The sequence below is a fragment of the Crocuta crocuta genome, unplaced genomic scaffold (genome assembly GCF_008692635.1).
Source record: "Crocuta crocuta isolate KB4526 unplaced genomic scaffold, BGI_CrCroc_1.0 scaffold24, whole genome shotgun sequence".
Taxonomy (NCBI): Eukaryota; Metazoa; Chordata; class Mammalia; order Carnivora; family Hyaenidae; genus Crocuta; species Crocuta crocuta.
Window position 1 is genome coordinate 15678787 of NW_027530974.1, and position 17996 is coordinate 15696782.

General features: G+C 42.8%; 1 protein-coding gene across 3 annotated transcripts in view; it reads right to left on the minus strand.

Annotated features, from left to right (window-relative positions):
• KIF13A (kinesin family member 13A) overlaps window positions 1-17996 on the minus strand; it is a 212534-nt gene that overhangs the window by 56781 nt on the left and 137757 nt on the right. For all 3 annotated transcript variants that reach the window (XM_077770133.1, XM_077770132.1, XM_077770134.1), the window contains exons 9-13: window positions 13943-14054; window positions 13346-13558; window positions 10283-10393; window positions 8891-9025; window positions 5412-5542 (exon numbers count right to left, since the gene is read on the minus strand). In XM_077770133.1, coding sequence (XP_077626259.1) covers window positions 5412-5542; window positions 8891-9025; window positions 10283-10393; window positions 13346-13558; window positions 13943-14054 — 702 coding nt within the window. The remainder of the gene's footprint in view (window positions 1-5411; window positions 5543-8890; window positions 9026-10282; window positions 10394-13345; window positions 13559-13942; window positions 14055-17996) is intronic.

The window sequence follows — 17996 nt, forward strand, 5'->3', positions numbered from 1 at the left end:
ATCTGGCTTTGTGCTGGTCTGTGCATCTGGGAGGCGTCTCAAATCGTGCAGCTGCAACTCTGCCCAGGGGACGCCTGGAGCTGGGATCCCAGTGGTGCCGGTTTCCTCACCGTGCAGCTCTGCTGCAGCTTACAGGGTACAGGGGGCTGTGAATAACTCCCCATAGCAGATTTCATAGGATTTTCTGCCGATCAGAAGATCTCATCAACTGATCCTTTAACACCAGTTAAAGCCTTGCCACTGTGACTTTTCTTAGGGGGAGAGGAAAAGTCCTCCAGAATTTTTAGTGCAGATAATTTTTTAAAAATGTTTAATTATTGGAGAGAGAAAGAGGAGATCCAAAGCAGGGTCTGGGCTGTTAGCCCAGAGACCCTTGGGGCTTGATCTCAAGAAACCTAAGATCATGATCTGAGCCGAGATCAAGAGTTGGATACTTAACTGACTGTATGAGCCACCCAGGCATCCTTAGTGTTCTTATACATGTTTCTTTCATCTAAAAAAGAGATTGGGGGTGGGGGGGTCACCTGCGTGGCTCAGTCAGTTAAGTGTCCAACTCTTGGTTTCAACTCAGGTCATGATGGCATGCTTTCATGAGTTCAAGCCCTGCGTTGGGCTCTGCGCTGTCAGTGCGGAGCCTGCTTGGAATTCTCTCTCCCCCTCCCCCCTCCCTGCCCCTCCCCTACTCACACTGCTTCTGTCTCTCTCAAATACATAAATAAACTTTAAAAGAAAAGGAAAGATTTGGGGGCACCTGGGTGGCTCAGTTGGTTGAGCGTCTGACTTCAGCTCAGGTCATGATCTCACGGTCTGTGAGTTTGAGACCCACATTGGGCTCTGTGCTGTCAGTGCAAAGCCTGCTTCACATCGAGCCTGCTTCACATCATCTGACCCCTGCCTCTCAGTGCCCTTCCCCCACTTGTGCATGTGCTCTGTCTCAAAAAAGAAACATTAAAAAAACCAAAGAGGGGCAACTGGGTGGCTCAGTGGGTTGGGTGTCCAACTTTGGCTCAGGTCATGATCTCGCGCTTGTGGGATTGAGCCCCATATCAGGCTCTGTGCTGACAGCTCAGAGCCTGGAGTCTGCTTGGGATTCTATGTCTCCCTCTCTCTCTGCCTCTCCTCTGCTCACACTCCATCTCTCTCTCAAAAATAAATAAAATTAAAATTTTTTTTAAAAAGAGAGATTTTGCTGTTATTTAAGAGAAAAATTAGGAGATTAATTAATTAAAGTTTAATTTGCTAAAGAACTGTAAAGCAAAATTTGATGGAGAAAAATAATAAATACTATTCTGAGTTTTAATTTTTTAATAAATTAGTTTTCTCATACAATGTCATTATCTGGCTTCTAATCCTGACTGGACTCTCTAGCTCAAGAGTTACAGAATAAGGAGAACTCACATTGGAAAATAATCCTCTCTTTGCAGTAGTATTTCGAGTATAGGGGCTTTTTTTTTAGTATAGTTTTTATTGATAAAAATATCCTGTAAATACCATCTCATATGTTATTAATTTGTCATGCACAAACATGATAAAACTTTGATGTGTATATATTATTATCTTTTGAGAGAGCACTGGGGAGGGGCAGAGAGAGAGTCCCAAGGAGGCTCCTCACTAACAGCGCAGAGTCCAACACAGGGTTCGATCCCACAAATTCTGAGATCATGACCTGAGTTGAGAACAAGAGTTAGATGCTCGACTGACTGAACCACCTGACTCAGGCGCCCTGGTGTGTACATTTTACACTAACATACTCTCTTTATTTTTGCCAATGAAAATGACTCTCAACGCTAACTCAAGCTTAAAAAGGTCTGTGTCCATCTATTTGGAATGGACTAATTTATTCATCTGAGAAAAGCAGAAAACATATATGTATGTCTATACATATACACATACTCTTGCCAGAAGGATGATGAGAAGTTGGTTTTGGGGGGGAAATTTTTTTAATAGAATACCTACCTCTTCTACCTAAAAAAACAAACATTCCTTAGTCAGTTTAGAAGGAAAAAACTTGCTCAGTTTATTAAGGTATCTAAGAAATCTAATATATCTAGATATCTAGGCAGATAGATGGAGAAACAGACCTATCTATCTATAATCTAATATCTAGGAATAGCACTATGATAAATTGAAATTTGTCACTCAGTGTCCTTTATTGTTTTAAGCTCTGAATTATATAATTTAAACATTCAGTTCAATTTCATTATCCATATTTTGATATGCAGGAGCACCAAAATGGTCTTAGCAGATATAGAACCTTCCCATTATCTCAGAAAGTTTGATTGGGCAGTGTTGTTCTAGAATAAAACAGTTCCAGAGCAAATGAGAGATGAATATAATAAGCTTTGTCTTTCTTATTTATTGCTAACTTTTATGAAATGTGCACACACATTTCTTTTTTGTTAACGTTTATTTATTTTTGAGAGAAAAACAGAGAGAGAGAGCAAATGGGAGAAGGGCATAGAGAGGGAGACACAGAATCTGAGGCAGGCTCCAGGCTCTGAGCTGTCAGCACAGAGCCTGACGTGGGGCTCAAGCTCATGAATTGCAAGATGATAACCTGAGCTGAAGTTGGATGCTTAACCTACTGAGCCACCCAGGCACCCCCCACTTTTTTTATGTTTATTTACTTTTGAGAGAGAGAGAGATCAAGTGTACACACTCACTTCTGAACACATATATAAACATCACTTTGACTTATAGTTTGCTCTTATTACAATAATACAAAGAAAAAGTTATGGAAATTGTCTGGTTTGGCGATGTACCCAGCCAAGAAATCAGCATTGAAAAGGACTTTCTAGTTGGACATATGCCTGGGCATTTGTTAAGAAGCAAGTACAAAACGTCTTTACAGCAAGTTGTGTCCCCTCGCCCAGGCCACGAGACTCCTGCAGGTAAGCTCCTTCTGAAGCTGACACACCTAGGGGACCACACAAGCTCGAGGAGGCCAAGTTCTCAGCACACAGGACAAATCGTTGGGCTGAAGCCCCAACCACTACAGAGACAGAATTTCCAAATAAAGACCATAAATTAAGTAAAACTCAAATTATTAAAGGCACACAATGGAGTACAAAAAAAGACTACAACCAGACCAGGCTGACCAAAAATAGGACTTTCTAAACTTCTACAATAAAAACACAATACAACAGTTAGACAGCAGGTGAGATGTGACTAAAGAGAGACTTAGTGGACTTGAGGAAAGATTTGAAGACACAGAGACTATCTCTTAAACCCACATCCCTCTCTTGCTCTATCTCCAATTCTATGTCCATCTTCACAACCAAGTCTCTCAGCCTACTCCCCCACCCCCATTCTCTCTTCCTTGCACTCTTTCCTTCCACACCCATGGTACATGGTATCTTAACATCCCCAGGTTGCTAGTGTCTTCCCAAATGCCATATCCAACAGAAGCTTTTTAACTATTTTGACTTCTACTTCCTTAAAATTGTCTCTTCCCTTGGCGTCCATCATATCATGGCTTCTCTGCCTCCCTTGTCTCAGCCTCTTCCAGGCTCCTCAGACCATCCCTAAAACATTGCTCTACTCCTTCCACTACACACTCTGGATCCACTTTGAAGACAGGCGACACCACTAACGGCCAATTCTACATCACTGGTGGAACTACATCCCTAAATTCAACGTCCAACCGGATACATTGAAGCTGATATCCCAAGGACACCTCAAATTCACAGGATCCCACCTGAATCCATTACCACTCATGATAGTGAGTCCTGACTCAACCTGTCCTTCCTCTTGTACTCTTTATTTTGGTTTAGGATCTCCGCTGTTTATCTAGTCTCCTGAGACAGAAACCTGTAGCCATTGCTGACCTCACCTTTCTTCTACGGATGGACTCCTCACCCTGTCCCCAAGCACATCACTAAACCTGGCTGACTCTCAAATAATTCTCAAATACATTTTGTCCATCACATCTCTGCCACTTGCTGTGTTCCCATGGCAACATCATAATAATATCCTAACGGATCTCCCTACCTCCAGTCCTGCAACCCCACACATTTCCATAGTGATCAGTTCTGCAGGAAGAAGCACTTATCTTCCTGTAGAATCATTGTTGTTTCTATACGTCCTCCTCCACCAGGCTTTGAGTCCCTATACTTGGCCATTTCTTGCACAGAACCTAGAGCAAATCCTGAAGAAATGCACTTCTACCCTGAGGTAGGAAAGGAGGACATGAGAATTCGATGAAGAGCAGAATAAAACAACATGGCGCTGGAATGGGATATGAGGGAATTTGCTGATTAAAGTTATTTGTAGATATGGTGTTAAGAGAGAATATGATCCAATCATACTGTACACTTAATTTTTAACAATTTTTAACAAATTGTTTTTATTATTTATTTTTGACAGAGAGAGACAGAGTGTGAGTGGGGGACGGACAGAGAGAGAGGGAGACACAGAATACGAAGCAGGCGACAGGCTCTGAGCTGTCAGCACAGAGCCCAACGTGGGGCTTGAACTCATGAACCACAAGATCATGACCTGAGCTGAAGTTGGATGCTTAACCAACTGAGCCACCAAGGTGCCCCTGTACACTGTAAATATATATACTTCTGTCAATTAAAAAACAGAGTATTTAAAAAATCCAAAATTTCTAATATAGGGGATATAGCATAAGACTAAAGACTAAATTGAACTTAGAATAAGTAAAAATTAAGGAACAATACTACTTCTTCATTAAATATCTTAGCAATTATATCATAGTAAAACAAGACCTATAAACTTTCATGAATCTTGTATGCCATTACTGTCTCAGTTTGTCATTACTTAGAAATTGATATGGCCAGTATTAATAGAATAATTTGAAATGAGTGTAAGCATTTCATCATAAAAATGAGTATCTGATTACAATATTTGTGTGTTAATGAATATTGTTATAGGGCTTCATATAAACTTTATACTTGATTGTAAAATAGTTCAAGACAGTATATAATAGAAATTCAACAATAAATATACTATCCTGTCAATTCTCAAATTTTACATATTATAGCCTGGTTTACGAATCTTTCATACAATGGAGTTATCTGATCAACTGCTTTCTATATAATGTACTACACTGAGTAAAAACTAACTTTATTTAATATTTGTACGTTTCAGGCATTGAGCCAAAGCCTACTGATGGATGTTTAACGTACCATTAGCCCTATTTATCACAGGAGGAGATTGAAGTTTAGATAAAAGTATCTCATCTAAGGTAACCTTGCCAGTCAAGGCAGAATCAGCCACCACCCCAAAGCTGTGCTCTCGATGTGGCTACACAACTCCCCACAACCAGAAAGAACATCCCCAAGAACCCACTGAAGCCTTAACTTTGAAATAACTGAGCAAACAGACAGAAGGGGGGTTTCTGAAAATCAGGCTCACAGGTACGTTAAGGAGCTGTTTACTTTTCTTACCTTGCATTTTCTTTTGGAGTGAGAGTGACATCACCATCAGATGCAATGTCGATCTCACAGTGCTCCGGCTGTATCCCTATGCCAAAGAGCTGGATGTCCTGGGAGGTATCTGCACCCACTCTGGTATGGTCCTGGTGACAGGTTATGGAAGACAGGAAGACATCTATACTCACAAGTAACTCAACAAAAATTTATCACAATCAATTTGAATAACCCAACAGCATGACAATATTAAATGAATCAGATGGGAGGTGCAAGATATTTGGGGCGCTGTAAATCCAAATCTTACACTATGTTTGTATTTACTTATTTTTAAATTTATTTATTTTTGAGACAGAGAGAGAGTGAGAGAGAGAGAGAGAGAATGAATGAGCAGGGGACAGACAGAGAGACAGAGGGAAAGAGAGAGAATCCCAAACAGGCTCTGCACTGTCAACACAGAGCCTGATGCAGGGCTCTAACTCTTGAACCATGAGACCACGACCTGAGCCAAAATCAAGAGTCAGACACTTAACCAACTGAGCCAACCAGGCACCTCTGTGTTTTTACTTTGACAGAGAGAGAGATTGAGCACATGAGCAAGGGAGAGGCAGGGGTGGGGGAGGGGGAGAGGGAGAATATCTCAAGCAAGCTCCGCGCTCAGTGCAGAGCCTGACCCAGGGCTCAATCCCACGATTCTGGGATCACGACCTGACCTGAAATCAAGAGTCGGATGCTCAACTAACTGAGCCCCCAGGCGCCTCAGTAGTTGAGAGTTGAATACCAATCTTGCATAGAGTATGGACACCTGTGGGCTACAGAATGTACTGATGAGCAGGAGGTCAAGTACCTCAAACCCCAGACGTCCGAGGACTGTGGCTCCTGGGGAGGCAGTCCACTGCTCGCCCCTTTGCTTTTTCTATTGCTCATTAAAAATCAGAGTCGCCACGATAGTGATATTTCCCTAGTCAACAGAAAGGTTTGATCTTTCAAAATTAGGATTCTGGACACAATTCCTTACGCCTTACTCATGTTCTAAACAAACAGATCTTAAGTCTATTAGTGGGCTTAATAAGTCAGGGGCCATTTGCCCCATACTTAGGTATCTGGGAAAAGTAGAATAAAGAGGATGAGGGAACACTGAGGCTCCTTTCTTCAATCTACCTTATTTTTCATCACATTTTTTATGTTAACTAGGCAGATCAGAACCCTTAACAAGGCACTTAGTTAACTATTTGCAAGTGGGTAATAGCTCTGCATTTAGAGGTTTCAGCATGTGGACAGTTACATAAGCTGCCTTCATGTCTCCAGGTCCCTAATCCTTGAGAATTATGTGCTGCCACATATATTTATATACTACCATAAGTCAGGAATTGCGTGTGTGTGTGTGTGTGTGTGCGTGCGCGTGTGTGTACTATAATGCCCTAGGGCACCTGGGTGGCTCAGTCAGTTGAGCATCGGACTTTGGCTCAGGTCATGATCTCATGGNGGCACCTCTGTGTTTTTACTTTGACAGAGAGAGAGATTGAGCACATGAGCAAGGGAGAGGCAGGGGTGGGGGAGGGGGAGAGGGAGAATATCTCAAGCAAGCTCCGCGCTCAGTGCAGAGCCTGACCCAGGGCTCAATCCCACGATTCTGGGATCACGACCTGACCTGAAATCAAGAGTCGGATGCTCAACTAACTGAGCCCCCAGGCGCCTCAGTAGTTGAGAGTTGAATACCAATCTTGCATAGAGTATGGACACCTGTGGGCTACAGAATGTACTGATGAGCAGGAGGTCAAGTACCTCAAACCCCAGACGTCCGAGGACTGTGGCTCCTGGGGAGGCAGTCCACTGCTCGCCCCTTTGCTTTTTCTATTGCTCATTAAAAATCAGAGTCGCCACGATAGTGATATTTCCCTAGTCAACAGAAAGGTTTGATCTTTCAAAATTAGGATTCTGGACACAATTCCTTACGCCTTACTCATGTTCTAAACAAACAGATCTTAAGTCTATTAGTGGGCTTAATAAGTCAGGGGCCATTTGCCCCATACTTAGGTATCTGGGAAAAGTAGAATAAAGAGGATGAGGGAACACTGAGGCTCCTTTCTTCAATCTACCTTATTTTTCATCACATTTTTTATGTTAACTAGGCAGATCAGAACCCTTAACAAGGCACTTAGTTAACTATTTGCAAGTGGGTAATAGCTCTGCATTTAGAGGTTTCAGCATGTGGACAGTTACATAAGCTGCCTTCATGTCTCCAGGTCCCTAATCCTTGAGAATTATGTGCTGCCACATATATTTATATACTACCATAAGTCAGGAATTGCGTGTGTGTGTGTGTGTGTGTGCGTGCGCGTGTGTGTACTATAATGCCCTAGGGCACCTGGGTGGCTCAGTCAGTTGAGCATCGGACTTTGGCTCAGGTCATGATCTCATGGTTCGTGGGTTCGAGCCCCACATCAGGCTCTGTGCTGACAGCTCAGAGCCTGGAGCCTGCTTCAGATTCTGTGCCTCCCTCTCTCTCTGCCCCTCCCCTGTTCATGTTCTGTCTCTGTCTCTCTCTCTCTCAAAAATAAATAAACATTTTAAAAAATTACAAACATATCCTATGTCTTTTGGGGCACTCCATATCAGTGTCTATCAGGTACCCTATTTCAAACAGATGTCTCATTTCTCACTTTAACAAAATAAGCCAACATTTCCAAAAGTGTGGTCTGACAGAGAAAGATAAACACCATATGATTTTGCTTTATGTGGAATCTAAAAAAGCAAACAAATAAGCAAACAAAGAAAAAGCAGAAGCAGGGGCACCTGGGTGGCTCAGTTGGTTAAGCGTCCAACTTCAGCTCAGGTCATGATCTCACGGTTCGTGGGTTTGAGCCCCGCATCGGGCTCTGTGCTGACAGCTCAGAGCCTGGAGCCTGTTTCAGATTCTGTATCTCCCTTTCTCTCTGACCCTCCCCTGCTCATGCTGTCTCTCTCTTCTTTTTCTTTCAGAAATAAAACATTAAAAAATTTTTTAAAAAATTTAAAAAAAGCAGAAGCAGATCCATAAATACAGAGAACAAACTGATGGTTGCCAGAAGGGAAGTTTTCACTCTCAATGGTAACCTGACTGCACTATCCCTCCTCTTTCAATGAGGGCTAAGCTCGATACAAAAAGCAAAATCAGGGGCGCCTGGGGGGCTCAGTCAGTTGAGCATCCAACTTTGGCTCAGGTCATGACCACAGTTTTATGGGTTCGAGCCCCATGTCGGGATCTGTGCTGACAGCTCAGAGCCTGGGGCCTGCTTCACATTCTGTGTCTCCCTCTCTCTCTGCTGCTGCCCTGCTCATGCTTTGTCTCTGTCTCTCAAAAATAAAGTGTTCAAAAAACAAAATCAAGGGTACAGGCATCCAGATTCCAATGGGGATGATACGTGAATGTACCAGGATCGCAACTAAGTATTTATATATTTTATATATATATAAATTTATATACATATTTATATAATATATATATTACATATTACCTTTAAATAATAAACCAGAAGTTCGTTAAGAGCAGGGTCTGCATTCAGGTTGACTAAGTAGCACTTGTCATCGCCCACCTTGATTCCTGACGTCTCCAGGGAGATGCCCATACTTTCAAGCTGTCGTTGTCTCTCCTGGGCACAAAAACAGGGGACTCTATTTGTGGCTCTACTCACAAGATGTCTCCATGGAAAGTTTAGGTCACATTTTCTGGGGACAGCGCCAATGAAATCACACATTACAACCAAGTTTATGGAGTCTCTAGAATGTGTGACATCTTGTGCCCTTGTTAAAAAGGTGCTAAGAGTGAACCAGATACCATCTTCCCTTTAAGGGGTTTACAGTCCAGTCGGGGGGATCAGACCATGTACCTGAATGAGAAGAGGACAGCCCTGGGCCACTGGGGAGGAACAATGGACTGTGGGGATTCCAAGGAGGGAGCTGTCATGGGTTCAGAGATCAGGAAAGGTTTCAGGAAAAGAATATATGTGAGATGTCTCTTGAAGTCCAAGAACCATTTCACAGGAAGAAGCAGAGGAGAAGTAAGGTAAGAGCAAGGTGTTGTAACAGAAGGGCCCAGGAAAGCACAGGAAAGACTTTGGGCATACTGCATGATTTCAGGTGGTAAGAACCCTAGTAAACATGGGAACATCAAGGGAGGTGGGGCGGGAAGAGCAGGTTAGTTCTTTACTGCATACAGCCTTGGATTGATTGATTGATTGATTCATTCATTCATTCATTCATTCATTCAGGAAATACTTAAGTATCAGGCACTGATCTAGGGCTGGTAATACAACAGCAAGCAAAACAAAGTCCCACGAGAAACATATATGCAAAAGGCTTGACTAGGTCCCAGTTACTGCTTTCAAGCTACCCGACTAGGATTAGGCCAGTATTTCCAAGCAGTCAGTGAGATTAAAATGTTCACGAAATGTTCAGTGTAATCCATAAAACACAGACCCACACACAGGTGCAGAATTAGCCTTTGCCTTATATTGTTTCTCACGTAGAGTTCATACAACATTTTTTAAATAAGTGCAAAGAATCAAATACAGTGGAAAAAAACCATGATGAGCTGTAGGGTATAAATTCTCTGCCAGCCGTGGGGCATGCTTTTCCGTGTGATCTAAAATCACAAAATGGAAAAGCAGGAAACATTCGCGGTGTTTCCTGCAGACCATGCCTGTTCTGGCTTAGCACTGCTAGCACATAAATGGACCAAATGGTAGTTAAAAAAGACAATGACTTTTCAGCCTCTAAAACTGATCTTTGCAGTCCTGTTTGACAGAAAGAGGTCCTTGAATGACTTGGTGAGGATGACGAGTGGCTATACAGAAAAGACAGCAACTGAAAAAGAAACACAAGATTTGAGGCCTAAATTATCGAGCTACCTGTGCGATTTCTTCTGTTTTCCTCAGCTTCTCTTCCCAAGTTACTGTTAGCTCTTTGATCAGCTTTTCGGATTCCTCAAGCTTCTCTTTGAGTTCAGGGGCCTTCATAGCCTTTAAAATGAAACCAGAGATATCTGATTTTCTAGTTTTTCCCACCATTATTTATAAAACAATCCCCTACTGTGCTTCTGGAGTGGCTATCAACAGTCTGCTGGAAGCAATTAAGACATACGCTGGCAGGGTGGACTTTTACATCTTTATTAATTAAAAGAAATGTAAGAATAAATGGCTGCTAGTCTTTAGAGAAGAAAATGAATACCAGTGCCCTGAATTGAACTGATACAAATCATTACAGAGTAATGTTATCCTTCATACTTAAATTTCACATTTAAAGACCTCAAAGATGCTAAAGTTTGTCTTCAAAACAGAAACGTTATAACAAAGGTAACTTAAGCACTAACTTACCTATTTTTCTTCACTAAGACAGAGATCAACACACATCATCAATAAACACATCCCAGTGATAACCTGCCAGGAAAGGTGAAGATTCTTCTCCTTTATTTTAAAATTTGACCCTTTATTTAAAAATTGATCACTTAGAACTACTTTTCTGGGGCGCCTGGGTGGCTCAGTCGGTTAACCGTCTGACTTCGGCTCAGGTCACAATCTCACGGTTCGTGGGTTCGAGCCCCGCGTCGGGCTCTGTGCTGACAGCTAGCTCAGAGCCTGGAGCCTGCTTCAGATTCTGTGTCTCCCTCTCTCTCTGACCCTCTCCTGCTTGTGCTCTATCTCTCTCTCAAAAATAAACATGAAAAATCATTTTTTTAAATTGATAGTGATAAACCTTGTGTATTCATTACTCCCTTGGAAACAAGGCATCTGGGTAAAAGGACAGGAATTTCCCTCTGAGTCTGCTGAGTGAGAATAACTAAGGGCTCTAAATACAGATGTATACATGCAGCTTTTTTCAGCTACATTTTTAGTTAGGGGGCCTTTACTTGGCAATGGCATGCTTGATACCCTGTAGCAACATCAGCCTCCCCAAAGAGTAAGCCATGAACAAGAAAGATGACAGACTAGGAAAAGAGGCTCAAGCAGTAGTGATGTGGACTCTCAGTGACGTGCCTGAGTCACAGTGGGAACGGAGCCCAAGAGTGACACTCAGTGCTGGGTACACGGGGACACCCACGGAAACTCCAGGTGAACCCGCTGCGGCTCCTCTTCTGTTCTCCCTGGCCAGGCATCATTCATGCCATCTGGCCTGGATTGTGCAGTCACAGTGGAAATGCAGGTTCAAAGACAAGAGGAAAGATGGAGTTCATCCGTGTATGTACCAGCTGCAGAACCATTACACTTTCCTCCTAGGATCATGACTCTCTTCAAAGTGTATTGGTATTTTTTTTTTTTTAATTTTTTTTTTGAGAGAGAGAGAGAGAGAGAGAGAGAGAGAGAGAGAGAGAGAGAGAGAGAGAGTGTGTGTGTGTGTGTGTGTGTGTGTGTGTGTGTGTGTGTATGAGCGGGGGAGGGGCAGAGAGAGAAGGGGACAGAGGTTCTGAAGGAGGCTCTAGACTGACAGCAGACAGCCCAATATGGGGCTCACAGTAATGAACCATGAGATCATGACCCAAGTTGGGCACTACCCAGGTGCCCTGTATTTGTTTTTCTTAATGTTCTATTTATTTTTGAGAGAGAAAGTGAGCAAGCAGGGGAGGGACAGAGAGAGGGGGACAGAGGATCCGAAGTGGGCTCCACGCTGACAACAAAGAATCCGACGCGGGGCTCAAACTCACAAACTGTGAGATCATGACCTGAGCCAAATTCAGACACTCAACCGACCAAGCCACCCAGGTGCCCCACAGGATTTTTATTTTTCAGTTGTTTTGTTACCCTTTTAGCATCAATGAAAAAGTATGTTTGATGCACTGATGCTTAGCATCATGATTGTAACAAGAAGCAGTGACATTTACTGAGCATTCACAATGCGCCAGGCATTGTGCCAACTGCTTTCCAGTGTCCATGTTGCACTGGGGGTTAGGGATGAAAAAAGTTAATGAAACAAGGCTTCCTGCGTTTTCAGAGCCCACAGCTGGAAGAAGAGAATGACATGTAAACACACTGTTAGAGTGCAACTCCATGATCACCAATGAATGGGGAGTTCAGATCCCTGGCTTTGACTCCTTTTCTGTTTGTCTCAATCTCCTATTGATTATCTTTTTGATTAGATAAGCTGATAGATAAAAGTATTTAAACAGCACCTGGTGCGCAAGTGCTCAAAAAATAATAGCTATTACCCCTTTTGCCCCCATAGCTTATTACTACTCTCCCGACTAAAGAGGGGTCAGAAGGGAGTGGCATGAAGGAATGTGAACTCAGCAGCCCTAAGTACACACCCAAGTGAGGTGTGGGGAAGTCTGTGACTTAAATCAAGGCACTTACTTGGCCTTCACTTCAGTCCTATTACCTATTTCAAATGAGCCATTGCCTCACCAAGTAACTTGCAAAAAGCAATAGCTACTTAGAGGGTATGACTATTAAAGCTGGGTAAAGCCAAGGAAAGATGGTAACAATGAGAAATTACTGGTTTTGTTTCTTGCCAGGAGCTGATATACACGAAACAAAATAAAAGGAGATTTCTGAGTTACTCCTAATGTTTCTCTTTGATCACACTGCCTTCCTTGACTTAAGCAAGAGAGGACATAGAACTAATTTCTCTGAAATCTGCAAGGCCCTATGGGCACAGAGTTTACAATGTTCATAAAAACAACCCATATGGTTCTTGGGATTTCACACTGGACCAGATCCGTGCCCAAGGGCCACCTGATCTGCCGAGGCAAACAATTAGGCAGTAGCAACTACTCATTTTTAGTTGGCTGGAGGTTAAGCTCCTAGGACAGATGGCTGGTATCACTCATGTTGTCTTCACGACGCTTAGCATACAGGAGACGCCGGACACAAATGTCGAACGCATGGAGATGACCTAAAACTGCAGGCGACCACATTCTCCCCCCTCAGATACCACACGCCAGGGAACTTCAAACACAAGGAGCGCCAGGCTGATCTCACCTCAGCCTGCGAGAGCTGCTCCTTCAGTTTCTCTACTTCCTCCCGAAGCTCCCGGATGACTTTGGCATTGGGGTCCTCGTTCACAATGGCGTGGTTAACGATCCTCTTGGCTCTGTCTGCGTATCGTAGGGTGGAGAGGGTCTCCTCATAGTTGTCTGCTGCTGGGCTAATGGTGGCTATCATAGAGGTCTGGCTGTTGCCCCCCAAGTTATCCTGTAAAACATTCCCAGGAGCCTCTTAGGCAACGAGCCCCATTCTGTGCACAACATGTATGAGGGTAGCTGAAGAAATGCGTGCATGACATTCTTTGTGAAGCAAACGTGTTGTGGACATGGGACTGTATCTCATGAGTCATCTTATGACGAGGTGTGGTTTCTCTATAGTCACAACAATGAACAATGCCTGTCGAACAGCATGATCATGGGGGCAAGAAAGGCAGTAGACACGAGTTTTCATTCTGCGTTCCTAGGAATTCGGATGAGCAGTATTGCCAGGGGGTTGTAGTATATTTGGTAAGCTCCGCACACTCCTTTCAGCTGCCTCCTCTGAAACAGCTGGGTTTTAGTTGGAGAGGAACACACTAGAACAATGAATTACCTTAAGAAGCCAGGTGAGCACTGAATCTCGATAAGGCACAAATTTGTTTCTACCCTTGCCGGCAGCCTGGTCAGCCAGCGAGGATATAACCAACCCCAAGGTTGTAAGGGATCTGCGAAAGAAAGAAATTTTGGAAATAAGAAATTATGGAATGGTTATACTTTTTGCATAAAACAATAATCGTTCCAGGCAGTAAGTACAGAGTATGCAAAACAAGGTCCTAAAGTTGATATAACCACGTTTACATTACTTTGTCAAGAAGCTGAGAAAACAATAAATAAAAAGTAACTCCATTAACTTAAAAGAAGGAATTCAGAAGCCCTGTAAGAATCGATTCTGTTCAATCACAGGACCTGTGAGGCAGACATTTCAGAACCTGGGAACATACGTTTAAAAGATCATTCTAGGGAATTTTAATTTACTCCAAATATTATGTTGAAAGTCTGAAGCATTTAGTCTTTGGGTTGAACTCAGACCATTCAGACTCCCATTTTTTTTTTCCGTTAAGAACCACTAACTTGAAGGGAGCCTTCCCCTATACGGTACAAAGTGGATCCCATTCATCTGTCAAAGCCGGCAAGCTGATTTCAGTGTGTTCTTACAGCTGTATAGAACGAAGACCCACCCAAGCAGAGGATAGCATATGGCAACTCTTTCAACACCTGCTACAGAATGCCACACTGGCCTCCCCAAGAGCCGGTTAGAAACGCACACTTTTTGGGGCGCCGGGGTGGCTTAGTCGGTTAAGCGTCCGGCTTTCGCTTAGGTCATGATCTCGCGGTTCGTGGGTTGAGCCCCACGTCGGGCTCTGTGCTGACTGCCAGTTCAGAGCCTGGAGCCTGTTTCAGAGTCTGTGACTCCCTCTCTCTCTGACCCTCCCCTGCTCACGCTGTCTCTCTCTATCTCCTAGAAATAAATAAAAATAAAATTAAAAAAAAAAAAGAAAAAGAAACACACACTTTTGGAAGCCTCCCCAGGCCTACTGAGTCAGAACCAGTGCAAGGTACTTCAAGGCGATTGTCAGACATGCCACATTTTGAGAGGCCCTGGTTGAACAGTACCCAAAGCGGTACATGTATTTAACTGTATAGGCTCAAAACAGTGCTGGGACCAGAAGCGCCAGCGTGACTTGGGACCTTGTTACACATGCACATTCTCAGGCCCCGCCCCACCCCAGACCTAAGGACACTGGTCAGTGTCCCCCAGACCAGTGGGACCCAGCACTCTGTGCTCTAACCAGCAGCCCTCCAGGTGGTTCTGATGCAGGCTAGAATAGTCTCCTAGACATTCTCTGGATGCTAGCACATGTCCTCTGTACCTGGGGCAAAGATCATCACCACAAAAGCCACAGATTTGTGGGACTGAGAGACGAAGGGCATCCTACTGATTCAGTTAAGCACCAGTGCTTCTGAAAGGAAATCAACGGGATCCCACGTTTAGCAGCCAGAAAAGAGCAGCCTCGGGAGATCTCCCAGGAGAGCAGGGAGACATATATGATATCACACAGAGAAAATGCTCTGTGGAAGGTTAGAAAATTAAAGGTTATGACTTATAAAAAAAAAAAAGAGCACAAATCAGCAAATGACCAGAGTTCAGCATGAAGGACCAGACAGCTTTCTTCCTAACATTACCAAGAGACTTCCACGGGGCGGAGGGAAGCTCATCAGTGGGGCTACGAGCTGAGTGTCTTATGTTAACAAGAGACTTCCATTAAATGAGCTGAAACAAAGCACAGTTCTCACAAAACATAATCGCTCAAAGGTGAGTCACTTGGCAAACCCAAGAGGCAGAACATGAGCCAGAATTTTAATAACAGCCATTCCTGCAAAGTGACATAAATATGGACACTATAATTGACAGATTCAAAAGTTAAATCCACCCCAAAAGAAATGAAAACATATGCCCACACGAAAGCTTGTACAAGAGTTTTCATAGCTGCATTATTCGCAATAGCCAAAATGGTGTAGAAACCACCCACATGTCTGTCCAAATGATGAAGGGATGAAAAAAGTGTGGGATGTCCTCACAAGGGAATATTATTCAGCTGTAAGAGAGGATTCTGATAGAAGCTACAGATGGATGAACATTGAAAAGTTATGATAAGTGAAAGAAGCCAAACACTAAATGCCAACGTCTTGGGTCGAATAGTGTCTACCCCAAATTCATGTTCACCAGAAACCGATATGTAATCTCATTTAGAAATAGGGTGTTTGCAGATGTAATTAAGACAAGATCACACTGGCTTTAAGAGGGCTGTAATCCAGTACCTGATGCCCTTCTAGGAAGGTCGGGTGAAGACATTCAGGCCACGGGGGGGCAGGCCCTGTGAGAACAGAGGACAGATGGGAGTCATGCATCTACAGGTCAAGGAAGGTCAAGGAGAGCCACTGGAAGGTAGGAGAGAGGCAAGAAACGTTTTCCCTCTGAGCCCCAAGAAGGAACAAACTCTGGCAATCCCGTGATTTTGCATTTGTGCAGTGGTTGCCCAGGGCTGGGGGTGGTGGAAATGGATAATGACTTAGACTTAGACACAAAGTTTCTTTGGGGATGATGAAAATGTTTTCAAATTAGATTGTGATGATGGTTGTACATTCTGACAATAAAGCCACTGAATTGTATATACTTAAATGGTAAAGTGTGTATATGTGAACCATTTCTCCATATAGCTGTTTAAAAAAAATTCGAGTTCAATCACTCCATCATTCCTCCCAAAGGTAACAATTTTAAGAAAGAACATGGCAAAAATAAACTACTGCGATTCCATCAAAATAAAAGGTTCTTATTGGAAGGAAACAGTCAACAAAACTAAAAGGCGACTTACTGAATCTCAGAAGGTATTTGTAAATGACATATCTGATAAAGGGTTAGTACTCAAAATATATAAAGAACTAATATGACTCAACACCCAAAGACAAATAATCCTATTAAAAATGGGCAGAAGACATGAATAGACATTTCTCCAAAGACATACAGATGGCCAACCTACACATGAAAAGATGTTCAACATAATTCATCACCAGGAAAATGCAAATAAAAACCACAATGAAATATCACCTCATATCTGTCAGAATGACTAAAACCAACAACACAAGAAACAAATGTTGGTGAGGATGTGGAGAAAAAGGAACCTTCATGCACTGTTGAGGGAGAATGTAAACTAATATAGCCACTGTGGTAAAGAGTATGGAAGTACCTCAAAAAACTAAAAATAGAACTACCCTACAATCCAGTAATCACACTAGTGGATATTTACCTTAAAAATACAATAATATAGGGTATGCCTGGGTGGCTCAATCAGTTAAGCATCTGTTTCTTGGTTTTGGCTCAGGTCATAATGTCATAGTTCATGGGTTTAAGCCCCACATTGGGCTCTGAGCTGACAGTGCAGGGCCTGCTTGGAATTCTCTTCCTTTTTGCCTCTCCACCACTCGCACGCTCTATGTCTCTCTCAAAATAAATAAACTTAAAAAAATTCAATAATACTATTCAAAGGGATACATACACTCCTATGTCTACTGCAGCGTTATCTACAAAAGCAAATTATGGAAACAGCCCAAGTATCCATCAGCAAATGAATGGATAAAGAAGATGTGGTATCTACATACAATGGAATATTATTTAGCCATAAAAAAGAATGAATGTTGCCATTTGCAACAACACGGATAGAGCTAGAGAGTATAATGCTAAACAAAATAAGTCAATCTGAGAAAGATAAATACCATATGATCCCACTCATATGTGGAATTTAAGAAACAAAACAAGCAGGGGCACCTGGGTGGCTCAGTTGGTTAAGCATCCAACTTCTACTCAGGTCATAATCTTGCACTTCATAGGTTCAAGCCCTGTGTTAGGCTCCGTACCAATAGCTCAGAGCCTGGAACCTGCTTCAGATTCTTTGTCTCCCTCTCTCTGCCTCTCCCCTGCTTGCAATGTGTCTGTCTCTCTCTCCAAAATGAATAAATATTAAAAAATTAAAAGAAAAAAAAGAAACACGCAAAGGAAAAGGAGAAATCAAGAAATAGACTCAACAATAAAGAACAAACCAAAGGTTACG